The sequence below is a fragment of the Podarcis erhardii genome (assembly GCF_964252035.2).
Source record: "Podarcis erhardii genome assembly, chromosome: 2".
NCBI classification, from domain to species: domain Eukaryota; kingdom Metazoa; phylum Chordata; class Lepidosauria; order Squamata; family Lacertidae; genus Podarcis; species Podarcis erhardii.
The window spans coordinates 31547547-31566890 of NC_138498.1; the positions used below are offsets into that span (position 1 = coordinate 31547547).

The window sequence follows — 19344 nt, forward strand, 5'->3', positions numbered from 1 at the left end:
GTTATGAACCACCCTGAGATCTACGGGTTATACGGTGGTATAAAAATTTAATAAATAAACAAAAAAACAGCTGTGCTGGTATCCTGGTCACCATTTTTGTATCCTGCACAATATTCTGGAATCTAGTACACTTCTGGGTTGCAGTGAAAGGAAAAGTGGCAGCTGTCGCAAAAATTGTGGAAAATATTCAGAGAAAATTCGGCAAAGTAACCTTTTTCTAGGTGGGGGCAGGTGAGAAAAAAATCTCAATTATTTTCCCTCAGAAAAATGTTGGCCCAGTTCTGCCCTATTTCCTCTGGCAGCGTCCTGTCAGAATGCCTTGGGGAGTTCTATTGCCAACAATGGCTGCCTTGCCAACAGTGGCTGGGCCTCTTTTTTTCCTTTTTAGGCCACATCTGACATAAGACATGACTGGAGGACTTACCTCTCCTCAACTGTCACCCACATCACTTAGAGGCCTTCTCTCAGCCAATATCAGAGTGCTTCACTGGGAGAGCTGGAAAGCAGAGCTCAACTCCGTCAGCTGTGCTGTGACAGGCCTGCTCCATCAGGCCTCCTCTCCCCTCAACTGCCATATGGGGGCAGCCATTCCATCAGGTGGCCTGAACAGTGCCAGCTGGTCAATATGAACTGTTTAGAAATTGGTGCCTGAATTTTGATTTTCCTCTACTATATCACTGTCCTTTTCCCTTGTGTGTATTTTTTTTTTTTTTTTTACATTGTAAGCCTGAAGTTAGGGACCGTCTTGTTTTACTTGTAAGTCAGCTGCTGTGGGAGACTTTTTGACTGAAGAGCCAGGTACAAATGCTCTAAATAAATAAATAAATAAATAAATAAATCCTTGCTGACTGAATTGACTTGTTTTCTGGATGTTTAGCTCTGCTGAATTAACATAAATGCTTATTCCAGGGATTCTCTCTGCTGAGAAGGAGCCAGGAAAACTTGGCTGGGCTTGCTGAATGATATTGGGGGCAAGATTTAAGGAAGGGGGCAGGAGGAACCAGTTTATGTGGGTTAATCAGTGCTGCATTATTACTGTTATTATAGATTAATAAGTAGAGACTTCTATGCTCAACTGAAGATTTATAAACATACCATGAAAACAGCTTTAAAAGCATTTTTTAAAAAGTAGAAAAGCAACAACTTTAGGCTTAAAGAAAATACAGAATGAAAATCTAAGGCAGATTATCTTTTTATTGAGTTGGAAAAAAGCTTGTGGAAACAAAAATATCTTCAAATGTTTCTGGAAAGGACAAGTGGTGGACGCCTGGCAATTAGGATCAGTTAGGATCCTGTTCCACAGAACAGGGGCACCCACCCTAAAAGCCCTGCTGTGGATTATTGTGGAGTGACCTCCTCATATTTGAGGGTCTTTGAGGGAAACTCTTCTGCTGCACGCAGTGACCTACAGGGAAAAGAAGTAGTAATATATTGGGCTCACAGGTTTTATAGGGGGATACTAATAATGGATACGAAATACCAATTTTGTGTAGCAGGGTGCTACCTCCTCACGGAGCCTCCTTTTAGTCACATTTTTACAGCACTACTACTATTATTCTCTCTCTATAGAAAATGCATGCTGCCTTGTGGAGCGCCAAGCACACGCCTGGCCTTAAATAATTTATATAAATCATGTATACTGTATATACACACACACACAAATATATAATTTAGCACTCCTTCACAAGGTTCACATTATGAAGATGGAATTCAAGTTTTAAGTAGGGCTGTATGCGCTTACTCTTTTAGCAATGATAAACTATATACTATAAATCAATATATTACTATATATACTATATACTATAAATCATTATATTATATCCAGGGGTGCCAACTTGAATAAATATTGGAGGGGGGCAGGTAAGCCTCGCCCCACATCACAAGACGTGGCACACGCGCACCATTTAAATGTCAATGCCCATCAACTTTTTTTGGGGGGGGAGGAAGCCCCCTCAAATATTTTATTCGTGGGTTGGGGGCGAAGGGACCTCGGTCCCTAGGAGTTGGCTGCCATGAATCTGTATCTCCGATAGCGCCAGGCGTGTGCTTGGCGCTCCACAGGGCTGCATGCTCTTCCCGAGCGGAGAGCTCCAGAGGGAAGGAGCTGTCAACCAAAGAAAGCTTGCGCGGGTCGCCAGAAGCCGAGCCGGGACCGGGGGCGAAGGGAGCGAGCAGCGCAAGAGGGCTGCCGGGAGCAGGCGAGCCGCCCGCTCTGGCCCAGTGCCACGGAGAGGAGGGGCAGCGAATCCCCAGAGCCCATTAAAAAGCCAGGCTTCGCCGAAGCTAGGAGAAGAAAACACCTCCATAGAAGGCAGCAGCAAGCAGCAGCAGCAGCCACGATCTGCGAGGCTCCGATTCTTCTAGTGGCGGGATCTTTTTCCAACCCCCAACCAGCCCGAGAGAGAAGGCCGAGTGCAAAGCCCAAACTTTCGCGACTGCCTGCTGCCGCCGCCGCCGCCGCCTAAGCGCCAGGAGTCGCCCTGGGATCGCCGCAGCAGCGGACGCAAAGAGAGAAGCACAGAAGATCGAGGCGGGCGCGCGCGCGCGTGTCTGGATGAGGCGGCAGCAGCAGTGAGCAGTCAAATCTCGCCCACCCGCCACCCCTCCTTCCTTCCCTCCTTCTCTCTCTCTCTCTCTCTCCCTCTCTGTCTATCTATCGGTTTCTGTCCGCAAGATGAGCGCTACGCTCCCAAGCCTCTTGGCCTCGCTGGCCGTGTTGCTCCTGGGCAGGATGGACCGCCTCGCCGACGCCTGCAGTTGCTCCCCGGTGCATCCGCAACAAGCGTTTTGCAATGCAGATGTAGGTAAGAAAAGGACGGCCACCCTCCCCTTCTCTGCGGCTCCCCTAGTGGCTTCTTACGCGGCGTGATCCCACCCAGCATTTCTATCTTTCTCTCTCTCTGCCCCCCCCCCCGGCTGCTGCCTTCGCTCCCGCTGCAAACTCACTTGTTAGCAGCCAAAACAGCCCCACCCCTTTATCCTGCAAGAAAAGAGCCGCGGTGCGCGCGGGGAAGGGAGTGGGGAGGTCGGTTCCCTCCTGCCCTGGCCTTGGCCAACAGTTGCTATTGTCAAGGAGGCTTTGGGGTTGATGAGACTGTTCCGCTGGCCGATTCTTTCCCCATCGGTTTAAGGCACACGCAGTCACACATACACAGAGAAGTGTCGTTCTCTGCTGGTATTCGCCTCTTCCCCCCGCCCTAGTACGCCCGCTCTGACCCGATCCACAGGAATTCATTGGAAAGCACAAAGGCAACCACGAACTCAAATTCCTCTTTTCTGACGATGGCTTTCTGCCTGCAAGATGCAGGCTGCCAGGGTTTGGTGGGAACAGCTTTGATACGGAGGGGTGGGGAGAGGTGGTGGAAACGGGAAGGGAATGAAACCAGGAAATGAAAACTTCACAAAGGCAAACGGAAAACGTCGGGCCATCTTCCCTGAGTCGACTCGGTCACACCGAAGGGTGTGGGGAGTGCTCCGTTCCTATTTGCATTGGTATATATATATATATATATACCTTTAAAAAACGCCTTTGCCAAAATAAACAGGGTGGGAGGGAGCCACATACTCCCCCACCCCCCAAAAAACCAACCTCCCAATTGGAAATTGACTTGCTGAACAGTTCTAGTGTAATTTAGCATGTGCACCTAGTTCCTATTTCCATTTCTTGAACTCAAGGTACAGCTGTGCTGTTATCACTGTTCTGGGGGTTGCAAGTTAATTCCCCTTGAACTAATTTGGTAGCGCTTCAAAACGCAGGGCTGGGTTGACAGCCTACAAGGAGATCATCATCTTGTGGAGGAAGCTGGAGAGACAGATGGAGGGAGGCATGGGAGGATCTGAGGCTACAGAGCCTGTTTGATGGCACCAGAAGGGAAGCTGCAGGGCATGAGGAAGCTTGGTTGGGTCGGCGTAAAGCGGAAACCAGATTTCCATCGACTTACTGTATATAAATATCTTCACAGTCCCTAAGCTCCTGGCTCAGGGGAAAGAAACTGTTTTCTTTCCTACGGGAGAATCTTGGCTCTGTTGACTATTTTTGCTGACTGCTGTTGCTTTTAATTGTCAGTAATACACCTCGGCTTCCTACTTCTGGGTGCCTTGAGCAACCCTCCAGGGAAACAGTATTTTTGTAGCTAAGAGACTTTTTTTGCCCCATCTGCATATCCTTCCTATGCAGTAATCTAGCTAGAGACCCAGGTTGCTTAATGAGCAAGGGCTCTGAGCATTCTATATACAGTATATATAGTTTCATCATATCTGCAGCCCTTGTTGGTCGGAAACAGCAAGTGTAGCAATGTTTAAGGAGAGGCATAAAGTCATAGTCATAGTACGTTGCCTCCTCACTTACTGCTTCTTAAGAGCTTCGTATAGAAGTTTCTCACTGAGGCATAAGAGCACATTTAAAGCACATGGTTTCCTTCAAAGAATCCTGGAAACTTTAGCTTGTTAAGGTGCTGGGAATTGTGGCTCTGTGAGGTGCAAATGACCGTTTTCGGGGTTCTTTGTGGGAAGCCATGTGCTTTAAATGTATAGTGTGCATGTGACCTGTGTCTGCCCAAGAAGCAGGAATGCCCCTTTAGTACTTGTGTGTATGGGTTTAACTTTGCAATCCTTTCTTCATCACGAGAACAGAAGACTAGGGGCATTCTATTTCTGCAGTCAGGGTCTCTTGTGTCTGATCACCTAGTCCAGTCAGTCAGGGCATAATCTAAGACACTTTGCCAAGGCCACAGAACCTGATTTCAACGTGAGGGTGTGTAGCCTTGGAAGATGTGAAGTAATAATACAGGAGAGAGGGTCTTGCTCTCACTACAGAATAACCACATGAGGCTCCCCAATATTTGGGATTAGATAACAGGACTTCCAAGTTATTGGGTTTGTGTGGTGTAAGCCTGAGTCTCCAGGACTTGCCTTTTTAGAAATTAACTACTGGAACAGAGGAGAAAAGATCCCCGCCCCCCTTTCTGGCTGTCCAATCTGGGTCTCTGTAGGCCTAAAGACCTCTTGTCTGCCTGATTTGGGAAGACCTGATTTTGGATTGTGCTTTCTGTTCCACCTGCTGCTTCCCTGGCTTTGGGACGTGCAGGGCTTTGGAGACCATTTTTTTTCCAGGCAGAGCAGTGCACCATGGGTACTAGCTTTCAGCGTGAGTGGGGAGAAGTCTGCAGTGTGGCCTTCTTCCCAGCATTGCTGGGGCCCTCATGAGAAAAATTAGCACTGTGTGTTTCCATCTTGATTCAATCAAGAACTTCATCTGCCAGCTCAGCTAAATGCTGAAGAAGAGGGCTTGATCATTCCATTTTGTGATGTCATAGTGTGCGTCCTTCGCACTTGGCAAATGGTGAAAAGGGCTGAATGGAGAGCCGAGTGAGAGAGGCTGCCTTGCCCTTCTCATTCACTAGGCACTCAGTGCTGGGTCACTCACTGGTGGCTCTTTTATTAGTAGGCGTTGCCATTCTCTTTTCCCAATTTGCTCAGCTTGGAAACTACTGAAAGGCCGAGCCTGATAGGGCTGGGCCTCAAATTCCACTTTTCCCTATGAATAATCCCCTTATTAAACTTTAACCTATTAAACAAGCAGCCCTGGCCCCAGTTTCAAGATCTTGCTCTAGAGATGGAATTTGAAAATGCTCTGGCAGGGCAGCCTCTCTGCTGCAACAGTCTCGTCCATTAGAAGTTCCAGACTCTCAGGCTGCCTTCTCTGAAACTGTAGTGTGTCCAGGAACTGAGCAGCTGCTGTCAGCAGCAGCCATTTGCGGTTTCACTTTGCTTTTCCAGTGTCACTTCCCTCCACAGAAGTAGACATCTCTGAGATATGAGAACCAGTCATTGTATAGTGTCTGGAGCACATACTCTCAGTATCTAAAGCCTTTCATGTGGGAATCCAGTGAGACCTCACAGGACCCTTTTTGCTCCCTGCAGCTAGCACGAAAGATCCTTTTAACCCCTTTTAACAACAAGCAACACTTTTAGTTCTCCATTGGCCATGCCTCAATTTCTACAAGGCTAGCAGAGAGGATGCCCCTAGCCCCATGCACTTTATAGTCAGGAATTGGACTGTGCAGTTTAACTTGCTCACTTCTGTTTAGTATCCTTTCATTTGCACACCAAAGCCCAGCTTCTAGGTACGGCAGATTTCGAAGTAATCTGCCAATGTGCTTTATTCTGTAAATTATTGATTTGTGATATGAATGGATGTGAAGGTGACAAAGGCCTTTAGCAATATGCAGAAAAGTTTATTACTATGTATAACAAGCAAGTAGAAAGTCTATAGAGGAGTGTTAGTAGCCTAATAAAAATAAGGGTCAGTATGGGAGAGAAGCCATATTGGTTATTCGGAAAACAAAAAACAAAATGTGAAATCTAACATGCATTCCAATCAGTGTTTCCTGATGTTCAGTTTTACCAGACGTGATCCAAGCTGTGAAACAGTGCTGAATACAGCTATTTTTTTAAAAAAAATCATTTTTATTGATTTTCCAATAAAAACAGCCACTGAATACAGCTATTTAAAGAGACATCTTGCTATAGGGTCTGCCCTCTTCCTATGCAAATGAGTTTTTCAGACCTTTTATTATGTATCCATGGAACACCACATTTGAAGGTACTTTGGGTCCAGTCTGTTTAGGACTATGTGCGTTAATACAAGAACCTTGAATATGGTCTGATAGCAAATTGGTAACCTCTTTTTAACAGGTACAGTTTGTTCATAAAAAGCTTCCCAGGATAGTTCACTGGTTAAAGAGTGTTGATTGTGTGAATAAAAGCAAAGGGAATTTGTGGGGATTACCTGGCAGGAAATGTGGACTGGCAAAAACCACTATTTGGAAAAAGTCAGTACAACTATTGAAGTGTCACCCTCAGTTGGTTCTGCCGTGCGTGTGTGTCTGTGTGCATAGACATAGCCAGGGGAGCAGCTGCCCCCCATCAAGTAAATAAATAAAAATACTTATCTAAAAGTAGAAATTGTAGAAATATTTTGACAGATTTTTCTGAGCACTTGGGTCAAAAGAAAGTAATTTAAAGTAAAGTTGTTGAATCTGCTAGACAGAGCCAGACAGAGGATGATGACAGGTGGGTGTCCTCCCCCCCCCCAACATAAATCCTAGCTATGCCCGTGTGTGTGTGTGTGTGTGTTAGAATTATATATTCACACTTAGGCTGTGTACACACTGCACATTTAAAGCACACACCCCTCCAAAAGAGTCATGGGAACTGTTGTTCACCCCTCACAAAGCTACAATTTCTAGTACCCATAACAAACTACAGTTCTCAGGATTCTTTAGTGGAAGCCATGTGCTTTATATGTATAGTGTTTACACAGCCCCCCTGTTACACATGGAGAGTTGCTTTTAGAAATGATGAGTTAGATTATAAAAGACGTTTAGACAAATACAGTAAATGGGTTATGGATTTTTTATCAATAGTGGTTAGCCACAGCTAAACAGAAACTCCCCAGTCAGAAGCAGTATACGGTACCTCCAGTTATCAGAGGCTGGAAACAGACTATAAGGGATGGGCACTGCCTTCATGCCCTGCTTGTCAACCTTCCCAGAGGCATCTAGTTGGCCGCTGTTAAGAAAAAGTATGCTGGACAAGATGGACCTTGGTCACGCCCAGCAGGGCTCTTCTTATGTTCTTATCCCATTCTCTCTCATGTGCAGGCAGGCACACAGATCAGTTTGCAGAGAGAGAGATTTGTGCTGTTTTTATTCCTCTCGGGAAGCCCTTTTGGCTGACACGGCCCATGGAGAAACAACAGATGTCTGTTTACTCTGCTTGCATTCCATCGTACTGGCTTGTAGTAGAGTCTATAGAAAGCAGCAGCAGCAGCCATGCTGCATTTTACTGTTTTCCTTCCCCTTCCCTGCAGTTGTTTTCACGTCATCAACTACAGCACCGGTTCATGGTGCCATGGGGTGCTATGATCTGCACACTTTAATTGGAGTCCACTTCACATCTTGGCTCTGCAGTGGTAACTTTGTGCAGCATCATGCTGTGGATGATTATATTTGTCCTCCTGGCTCCTATGAGATCCCAAAAAGCACTTCTCTCTCCACTCAACTGCCTGTCAGGTTAGAGCTGTTAGATCATCTGGATCGGACTTGTACTGAGCAAGGCCAAGGAACAGGGCTGGGATTGCAAATGGGTGTGTGTATTATGTTACATTTATTCACTTTTAAAACATCCAGATTCTTCCAGTAAAATATGCAAATTCTGTGTTCAGTATAATTTGGGCTAAATTAATGTGTCACTTGGAAGCATGTCAGGAATTTAATAATGACATACACACCCCTCCGGATTTTCATTGGAGCTTTAGCGTGCAGTGATGGAATCCCACCCCACAAAATCCCACCCCACCTCCATGATGTTATTAGCCTTAGGAGGAAAAACACTCTTCCTACGTGCTGTGGTCCTGATAAAAATCACTTCCTGCACCTATTACTTTTATTATTTTAAAATCTCTGATGTCCTTATACACTTAGCACCATATGTGGTTTAACATTTAGTTGCAGCCTCAGAGATTTCTAAATACTTTGTTCACAAGAAGTCCACTCTGATTCATTTAAAGTTACTGACCTCCTGGGTGACTCACATACTTCTCCCGAACTGGAGCAGAGCTGTATATTTCAGGCTGTTGCCTGTTCTTGGCATGAGGAGGAAGGCCAATGGCCAATTTCACTGGTCCAAACCAGCTCTTCCCTTTTGCCTGGAACATGACTAATATAGCTCCAGCTGCACTGACTACTATTACAATTCAAATTATTTACATTATTTACTATTGCTATTCACGTTATTTACATTTATATCCTGCCTTTCTTCCAGAAAGCTCACAACAACCCTGTGAAGTAGATTAGGCTGAGAGAGTGTGACCCTGTAAACTTTGTGGCTGCAGGGGGTGGGATTTGAACCTAAGTCTCCCCAGAGCTCACCTGTATCGTTGACCTGCTATATACAATGTAATTGGCAGAGAGAACATGAAAGTGTACCCACCTCACTTTCCAAACCAGGATTTTCCCATGTTAACTATCAATATTAACAACTTCTTGCTGCATTTCCCCTACCATGGACAAGTTGTTTTATCCCCATTCCCTACACCAGAACTGTGATCCAAACAAAATGCCCCCAAAGTGCTTTTGACATGGGAGAAAAGCTTTAATATGTGCCAGTGGCAGTTTACTTTCCCTGCCAAACGGCCACTTATAGGGTGGTATTTTTGCTGGGATCGTGGAAGAGTAAGGAAATGGTTAATAAAATAAAATAAAAATACCCTCACTGCAGTCTCAATCCCATGGCTGCTATTTAAAGTTTTTTAAAGAATCACGTATTGCCAGGCTATGCATTTAGATGTAACGTATAATTTGGCCCTACATAAAGAACTGGGGGGAAACAGAATATAGGATCTAGATGGGGAAAGGCAGAGCATAGGATTTGCAGAAAGACACGGTGTGAGGCAGAAAATTTTTCCAGTGCTAAATTTTTCCATGCAAAAACATGATTGCATAAGTTCATTAGTAACTGTAAATATTGGGCATGCTTGACAGCTTTAAAGTTGTTAGTTCTGTTTACTAACCGCAACTCCTATCAGCCATGGCCAGTGGCCAGGGATCATGGGAGTTGTAGTCCAGCAACATCTGGAGGGCACTGCATTGTCTTCCTTTGCTGTAGGACACCAGAACATTTTCCTTCACAAATAACCCTAATTCACCATTTCCTGGAAAACCTTCATCACTGCCAGAGAGGATGAAAGTGGACAGGAAAGGTTTTGACAAGTAGTTTTTGTAGGAAGAAATAAAATTGGTTGATACAATCCTACCTTTCGAGAGTCCGAGAACATGGAAGGAGTATGTCATGTCATTTAGGGGCTTGTTTCATTCACTCTGCCGTATGTGTTGGTCTGCTTCCTGTGAACCTCTATGAGCACTATAGGTATGCAATGCTTGGAGATAATTTGGTGATTCTCAAATGTGTTTGGATTTTGGAGAGAGAGAGTTGACATTTGCCGGGGGTAGGTAGGGCACATCTGCACTGTGTATAGGTGCTTTAATCTTTGCCAGCTGGGCAAGGCAATGCAACCAAGAAATGCCACTGGAGAATTTGGTGTCTGGAAACCAGTGGACAGATTCCCTGTTTTAGAGAGGATGTCCTAGGTATGGGCTGTGCAACATATCTAATAAGGTGGGGGGATCTCTGCACTGTAAACTTATATAAGAGTACTGGGAGTTGTAGTTTGGTGTGTGCGTGCGATGAGAATTCTGCCTAGACAATGCCGTTTTGAACACTGTAGCTACCCAGCTATCAAGAGCATGAGACTTATCCATGTAGAACCACTCTGCACTCTCTGCTTTTTTTTTTTGTAGCTAGACTGTAGATGGAAAATAATAAACATCTTACCTTGTTTTGGAAGATTTCATAACCTGGAAGGGCTCCCACAAGATGTAGGAGTAGCTGCTGTAGCTAATTTGGGCTGTATTCAATTCTAGCTCTGTGGTTTCTAATCCTTCCAAAGCACCTGACTGATACCCTCCAGCCCCAACTACTTAAGCTGCATATTTGGCACTCGTGGGCCGTTAGACTAAAGCATAAGGTTCTCTCCAGAGCAGAAGCAGAGATGGTATTTGGGCCCTCTCTATGGTTACTAGAAGGGATGTAAGTGGCACCACAAATGAAGTACAGAGATGGGCAATATACAGTGGCACCTCGGGTTAAGTACTTAATTCATTCCGGAGGTCCATTCTTAACCTGAAACTGTTCTTAACCTAAAGCACCACTTTAGCTAATGGGGCCTCCTGCTGCTGCTGCGCCGCCGGAGCACGATTTCTGTTCTCATCCTGAAGCAAAGTTCTTAACCTGAAGCGCTATTTCTGGGTTAGCGGAGTCTATAACCTGAAGTGTATGTAACCTGAAGCGTATGTAACCTGAGGTACCACTGTATAGCTCATAGGGAGTTTTCCTGGGCGCCTCTGTTGTGCTGAGCTCAGCCATGCCAACTGAGACTAGCAGAGATGCTAACTGTATCTGTGAGAGCAAACTTAGCCTGCATCGGGCACGGGAATGCTATAGCTGCGACTCATTTTTGAGAAGGACCACATCTTGCACTGCAGAAGGGCTGAAGGGATAGCAACATGAGTGAGCAGCCAAGAGACTGCTGATGCTGTTGTCATACGATGACATACTGGAAAGGAGGGGAATAAAAACCCCTCTTGCTTCTGTGCCATTTGGGAGAAGAAAGTGGGCGAAGTGCACTGTAAAAGGGAGCTGTGCTGGAGGCCAAATGGAAACAACTCCAGGGGCCATGCTCTCAAATATCTTGGGCTCAAATTGGCATTTTCCTTACAGCAGGCTTGCTTCTGCTCTTGGGGACTGGGTTGTTTTTTTTAAGTGGGGGCATTTGTGAGTGCCTTCAGACTGTCGCTGTTTTGTAGGAGAGATTCAAGTGCATACAGCAAATTTAGGTTTGCACAGTTAAAGTAGTTTACCTTAGCACAAAAAATCTACTTAAGAAAACAACATACCAGTTCCTTTTTGCAGTAAGGAAAGTGGTGGGGGAATGTGCTAAGAAATGTGGACTGAACAAATGATTAACAGGAAGACATGTAAACACCACCACCCCACACACAAATCCAGATGAATGCTCATTGTTGCATAACCTCCCCATAAAGAAATAATAACAAATGCTTACTAAAGATGGGGCATAGTTAAATCACCATGTAAGCTTTGTAGAAGCAAATTAGGATGAATGCTCAATAAACAGACTGTCTGAAGAAGCCCTACGTGTTGGACTTGGGAAGAATAAGTTGTGAGAAGTGAAGGGGTGTCAGTGTCAAGTTCTGTACCTGCATGCCCTGTTTTGCTCTTACCCCAATATCAGGTTTAAACAGGTACCATAATGTCTGTGTCATGGAAATTTTGGGCTTTTTTTGTTTGTTTGCTTCTATCATGTTTTTAGCCTCATGCTACATTGAATGCGTTCTGTCTAGGACTGGACCATGCCAAAATTGTGTGCTGACTAATAAATCCACTTGCTGGGGCTTGTTCTTTCTGGGCAAATTCTTCCAAAGATTGGTGCCAGTCCAACAGCTTGTGACAAGAGTCTTGTGCTAAGCATACTGGAATGCTGGCCAGGGGCGAGGAGAACAATTCATTACTATGGACCAAAGAAAGTTGGAGACTTTTTCCAGGTCAAAGTGGAAAGAACAGATAGGTGACTCATAATCCAAAATCCATCAGAGTGCCTCCTCCCGATTTTAAAGCTGGAGGCTATGTGTCTCATACTTGAATGTGTCACTTTATTCTGATATTTTACTCTGGGAATCTCTCCGGGACATCTGCCATGGAATCCATTTAAACCTCATTATTATTGTGTTTTGCATTGCCAGTGCTTCAGATCTGTAGATTATAGCTGGGGTCGCATTACTACTATGTACTTTTTAGACTTCCTGTCTTCTGTTTACACATATCCTACAGTTTCTGAGAAGCTTTGCTGGCTTTTCCCATGTGGAAAGTTCTGCATTTTTTAAAATATAAAACTGTGTTGATGACTGGCTTTGAATCTCATACTGTATACCTATTTTTAATTCACGTTCCTGTTCATTCAGAGTCTTTCACCCAGATATACATAGCACAGTTTCTTCTGGCTAAGAAGTTTCTCACAGTTCTCAAACACTCACTCAACCGTTGGTAAATCTGGGGTGGATGGCAGAAGAATCTCACCTCATAATGTGTGTTGTGGCTTGGTTTTCTTCAACTTTTTTGGGTTTGCTTTGCTGTGTTTGTTTCTTGCCTTTATTATCCTCACTTCATCTGTAGTGACTTGGTCTCCGCTTTGTATGCACTGAGTGTGGAATGTAGATTATCTCTGAGAAAAAGAAGTGGGGACTTGACCTTAGTCTACCCTGCATTGGAGTGAAAGGGCTCCACAAGTGCAGAATTAAGTTTCTTGCCTGCTGTTGCATTTGTGGTAACATCTCTGAGGGCAGGTCAAGTTCCAGAACATCTCTGTCATTCCCCTCTACCCCAGAAAATATAGTTGTCAATGAACTCCCTCTTCATCCAAGAACACAGACCCTCCAAGTGTCCCTATTTTCCAGGAACATCCGTGATTTAGAGAAGCCACCACGGTTTCTTATTTGATCCCAGAGTGTCCCACTTTTCCTTATGATGTCCCTATTTTCTTTGGAGAAATCTTGGGGAGTAGGGAGTTATCCGCCCCCCGAGCTGTTTGAAGGCAATCCTGTATAGGGAAGTTTTTTTTAATGTTTTATTATTTTTATATATGTTGGAAGCTCCCCACAGTGGCAACCCAGTAAGATGTGTGGGGTATAAATAGTAAAATTATCATTATGGAATGGGATGTTCCTATTTTCATTGGAGAAATGTTGGAAGGTATGAGAACACCCCCCACTTGAAATTATGCCAGTCAAGGCATGCATGCTCTGAGGCCTCTCTCACTGTCTACCTGATTTCACTCCCCTGAGGGCTGGAATGTGATTTTCAGAGCAGCAGAACCCACCTAAATGCAGGGTGCTAAAAGATAAGTTGACCTTTGCAGATGTTTGAATTGGGGCATCCAGCACATGGGAAACCTAGGCCTTTGCTTTGAGAGACCCAAACCAAGCCAGCTCTATGGCCATTACTCCAGTTTCTTGCAGATATGATAGGGTGAAACTACGTGGGACAATCTGCTTCTGTGCCTGCATTAGGTCCAGAAGCCACACTTGTAACTGTATTGATGCTGATATGGGATGACTTGTCCTGCATCAGAGTGTTTAAAGGGGAATAATGTGGCATGGGGCGGCCTGGCATGAATACCGCTCCAGAAACAGGTGCCACAAGCACTTATCTGCAGCACAGGTCCTGGGATTTGTTTGTATATCAGATATACTGTTTCTGATATACAGGTGGCCTGTAAAGTTGTCGCAGTTCCACACCAGACATTTAAAGCCCATTCAATGGACATTTAAAGCACATTACTTCCCCCCAAAGGCATCCACTTCACGCAAGAGCAGTGAGCTTAAGGGGTGCATGGAATTGTAGAGTTGGAAGGGGCCCCGAGAGTCATGTAGTCCAACTTCCTGCAATGCAATAATTGGTCATTTGTATGACGCCTTCCCATAGTTAAAACATGCTCAAGGTGGCTTACATCAAAATACGATGAACAGAAATCAAAAGGAAGTGACAGCCATGCTCATTTAAACTCATTGGTGCCATTCCTTGGCCATCAGGCTTATGCTTGTTGTTGGGATTGTACTGTACAGAAACAAATAGGAAAGGCTAGAGAAAGTATCATCATGCATTTGAAGTGTGTGTATGTGTGCCCTGTAGACAATAATCCTATCAGCACTGCATTTTTACGGCAGATGCAGATAAAATCGAGGGTTCGGATAACAAATGGTTTGAAATGTGTCTTGGTTTTAGAGCTTTGTGCTATTTTTAGATAAGTTCTTAGGTTAAATAAGTTGAGTATACTGAGTATCACTTGTAAATCTGCAGATTCAAATTCCACCTTAGTGCCCTTGGGCGTTTCCTAACTTCCTTTCTATGATGACCATGAACTAATCTGTGGGGCTTCTTGGGTGTAGACTGAGGAACCTTCTGTTTTACAGGTGAAGGGGCTAAGTGGTCTTTTCCATTCCATTTCCCCCAAAATTTGCAGTAACAATCTCAATCTCTTACACTGGCGCTTCATTATGTTGCTGAAAGGTTAGGGCCCCTCCAGACTGGTGTGTTTGTGTGTTTTGCAGGTGTATTCTATAACATGTCATTGGTGCAATAATAGTGCATTTGTGGTGGACTTGTATACTGGACTGTACACACCATCCCACTTTTTATTAGCTGTTCTGTGATGCTTTTGCAGTGTTGCTGCTATTACTATCTGGTGGGGCACTCTTTTTTTTTTATTAAATATTTTATTTAGGATTTTCTTGTTTTACAGAAGTGTAATGCCTCGTATTTCCCCCCCCCCCCCATGTAACATTTTTACAAATCCGTTTCATTTGTTGAGGCATTAGGGGGAGAAGAAAAAAAAAAAAGGAAAAAGAAAGGGGGTGGAGGGAGGGAAGATGGATGGGGGTGGGGTCAGGTGGTGGTGTTTCTATTATGCTTAATGTATGTAGAGTTTGGTGTCAGCGTTCTTTGTGTTGTTCACTTGTGTTCCTTTGGTGGTGAGAGAGTTTGGGGTTGGCCTAGGGTGTGATTGTTTGTTTGTGATTGGCTGTGGTGATCTTTGTTTTCGTGTGTGAGTGGGGTGGGTGGGTGTTTTGGATCAGGTTAGCCATATTGATTTGTATGCTGTTGGTGGATTATTGTCATTGTCTTGTTGGGCTGTGTATGTGATAAAGGGGAGCCATATCGGGGTGAAGGTGTCTTCTTCTGTTTGTCCCCATGTCAGTTTCAGTTTATTAGTTAATTTTTCCAGTAGGGCTGTTTCCCATACTATTTGGTACCATTGGTCCATGCTTACTCCTGACAGGTCTCTCCAGTGTCTGGTTATGGTGTTTCTGGCTGCTGAAAGTAGGTGGGTTATGAGTTCTTTGTGGTGTAAATGGGCGTTGTTGTCTTGGACTGGTGGGGCACTCTTGTGCTATAGTGCAACAAAAGCAGGACTCCACCTTGGAACATTACAGGAACTTAGCATGAAGCTTGCAGGAGCAAACAGTGTTGAGAGCAGGATCACATATAACTGCCCCATAAGCACAAATAATCATGAATGCCTGGTAAAGAGTACGTCTGGAGGGGCTCTTAGTATGTATTTGTGGATGCAACCCTGTGTGCATTCCTTGTGTCATTTTATACACTCTGTGCATTTGCTCTGAAGGAAGGTGTGCAGCCTCTGTCCTTCATGTGTTGTATGTGCTGTGTATGTGCTGTATTTGCATCTTCTGCTGGAATCGGTGTTAATTATAGTACAATTTTTGCTCTTTTTGTGGTCGTGGGTTCACAGCTTTCGGCTGGCCTTGAGTGGGAGGGTGGGGTCTTGCCTGTGTTGTCATGCCAGGATTTGGAGACACTAAATGTGCCTCCATGGCCCAGTGTAACTATGGGATCATGCCCCCATCCTCTTTCCTCACCTCTGAGCTGGGGCTACAGGGGCCGGAACCTACACGCATCGAGCCAGAGAGGGGCTTGCTAAGCAGCAAGACATCTCACTGTGTTGCAGACTTACTGCAACTGATCGTAAGCCAAATCCCCTTTGCCTTTCTCTGGAGACTAGAGAATTTGTCTGACTCACGTTGAGCCTTGGAAAGCAAGGACACTGCTTTGCAAGCCTCCCTGGCGTACAGCAAAAGGGAAATATTGGGGGATCTCGCAAGGAAAGGAAAAGAAAAAGAAGTAAAGTACTGACTAGTGGTGAGCCGATGAGCATGCCTGGGGCTCAAGGGTAATAGCTACTATTCTGCAAAGCTGCACTGGTTTCTCTGTGTGTATGTGTGCGCGCGCGCACACACTGTGTGGTTATTACTGCTCGCTCCTGTTGCTTCTCTCCAGTGCACTATGCTGTGAGTGATAAAAGTGATTATATTCCTGCGCTTTTTGCTTGCTTTCTCTTTATCATATAGCCCTCTCTGCTGAAATCTCAGTGTAAAATGAGTATGTTGTCAAAAGAATCTACCCACTTTTAAAAGAATAGGAAGGAGCCTGACTCTCACCTCACACTTGAACACACAATAAGGTAGTGCCCTAGAAGTAAAATTACACAGAGCTAGGCCCAGCTTCCCAACTTGGTACGAGTCTTCACAGGGCACAAACCACAAGCCTATAAGCAAAGAACAAACCTTGGTTACAGCTTGTGGGCTATTTAGAGTGAGACAAACCTTGATCCGGGGTTTGGACATAAAGCTAAGCCAAACCATGGCTTAGCTCCTGGTAGTATGGCAGCAACAGAAGCAGGGGAGGTGTTAGGAGGCACAAAATTATCACTGTTGCACCTGCACATTTGCCCATTCATGTTAAGCCATACTTTGGCTTAGCATTATCTGCATGGTGCAGAGAACTGAGGAGAGTTTTTCACTTGATGCTGGGTCAGGAGATTATACTTCTGTGCCAATAAATTATGAATTATCCATAAACTGTCATTTTCTGAACATGGAAGTGGGGACACCATCTTGTTCTTTGCCCCAGGTAGCAAAATGGGCCAGATCTGGGAGCAAAGGTTTGGAAACCCCACCTTCAACTACTGGAAAACTTGTTTGTTCTTCAGGCTCTAAAATTTCAGCAGAAATTACTCACACTTTCAAATGTACCTTCACAGTCATAAGGCCTAGGAACTTGTATGTGCTGACTTAAAAACAAAGTAGAAACTGAAATTCTCAGGAAACTGGATCCCATAACCTGGCTGTCTGTACTTTTTGTGCTCCTGTGGAATTGCTGTCTCAAACATATCTCTGTTTCACAGAGAGATAAACTTCTGGAAGCTGTTCTAAAAATGCATGCCAGTACAGCAGCAAATAAGTAGAGTAAAGGTTGATTTGGTGTACATTACTCCGTCTTCTACACTTCATCAAATCCATGGGCAGGGAGCCTCAGGCCCAAGGACCAAATCCAGCCTTTTAGGCCTTTGGGACTTTTCCAGGACCAGGACCCATCTCACATCTTGCCCTTCACTGCCCCTTCTCTGCACCCTCCTCAAGTAACTTTGCTTGTCAGGAATTGGTTCTTGGGGTACTATAATGCCTCTTCCTTGCATGTAGAAATCTCTTTTTTTGCATGGCAGAAATGAAGTCTACTGTACAAAGCTTAGAGTCAATATGTTGCTCCTCCCACTTTTGTATCTGGCCCCACGCACCATCTGGAAAGTTGTCCATGAGGAAATGTGTCCCTCTGTCCTGGCTGAAACAGGTCCCTGCTTTGTTGCATTGCTCTGGAGCTGTTAATACCTCCTTATGTTCCCTTTTGAAGACCTGTCACTTACAGTAGACACCGAGGATGAATCAGGCTTCCTATATTGCACTATCAAAACCATAGCTGCCAGCAAGGGAACAAACCAAATTCCCTGTGGTTTAGTTTAACTTAATTCCCACTTGAGTCTTGACCCAAGAAAAGCATCCATTCTGATGACGCCAGCAAAGACTTGTGTGCTCAAAGGCCAGGCTAGGGACTGCTGTGGGTTCATTGTGCTTAGAGAATTAAAACCAAAGGGAAGTCGGTTACAGTGATGTAACTAGCTCAGTTGCTGACATTTACTGAGAGAGAACAAAGACCCAGTGGAACTACCCAGTGTGCATGTGGCTTTGACTTGGGTTGGATAAAATCAGAAGGCTTTCAGGGGAGGGGGTTTTGCAACCAATTTTAGGCAAGGTTTTGCAGTCGGCAATGAAATAAGTTAGCATGCCGAAAGATAACCTTGCTTGACAGTCCAGTCTAGGATACCAGTAGATGCTTTTAAAATTTGCTTTACAGTGGTGCCTCGGGTTAAGTACTTAATTCGTTCCAGAGGTCCGTACTTAACCTGAAACTGTTCTTAACCTGAAGCACCACTTTAGCTAATGGGGCCTCCTGCTGCCGCCGCGCCGCTGGAACACGATTTCTGTTCTCATCCTGAAGCAAAGTTCATAACCTGAAGCACTATTTCTGGGTTAGCAGAGTCTGTAACCTGAAGCGTATGTAACCTGAAGTGTATGTAACCCGAGGTACCACTGTACTTTGTCACTTGCTCCATACCTTCTTTTTGCCCACTATCTTAATAACATCTTCTTGAATTCATAACTGGAGCAGTGTAACTGAGCATCTGAGATGAGGCGGCTGGCTTTTGGCACATGCCAGTCTCCACAGAGGTGGAATATCTTGCATATTCCCCTTGCTCTCTTAATGGGGCTAGGTGGCATTACTTGGGTTTCCCAGAGAAGAAAGGAGTCAGAGCAGCATGCGTGGAGCATGAGATGTTGAGCTAATGGAAGCTTGCTTGTGCTGGTTTAGGGAGCAGCAGGGTCTACCTGGGATCATTAGGTTCCTTGCCATCTATCCTTCCTGTTCCTTATTTCTGGAGATTCCTCTGTCTTCTCATCTTGAGCAGACTAGCTAGCTCCATGCAGAAACCAGCATTTGGAAGGGCTGCTAGTAATAGGGGGGCGGGAAGGCTTTTTCCATTTAGCAAATGTGGGAGAGATGGCTCTGAGTGGCTGGAGAAGATTTTGAAGGTAGCACTTGAACAGCATTGATTTCTTCCCACACCCATCAAGGAACTGGGAGAAAGAGCGTCAGCTTTAGATAAGCAGGTTGCTTGTCTGGAACGGCTCCTGATTGGTGACTCTGGGATACTTGGGCTGCTTCTCTGTCTTATGTGCAAGATGTATCCCGTTCCCCTGCCCTCTTGGGACACTTCCAGCCTTCAGTTCTACCATTGCA

The 19344-nt window shown here is 44.9% G+C and overlaps 1 protein-coding gene across 1 annotated transcript in view; it reads left to right on the plus strand.

Annotated features, from left to right (window-relative positions):
* Positions 1 to 2525: 2525 nt before the first annotated feature.
* Positions 2526 to 19344, plus strand: part of TIMP2 (TIMP metallopeptidase inhibitor 2) — a 30949-nt gene continuing 14130 nt past the window's right edge. The window contains exon 1 of the mRNA XM_081849982.1: positions 2526 to 2804. Within this exon, the coding sequence (XP_081706108.1) occupies positions 2675 to 2804 (130 nt within the window). The 5' untranslated portion in view covers positions 2526 to 2674. The remainder of the gene's footprint in view (positions 2805 to 19344) is intronic.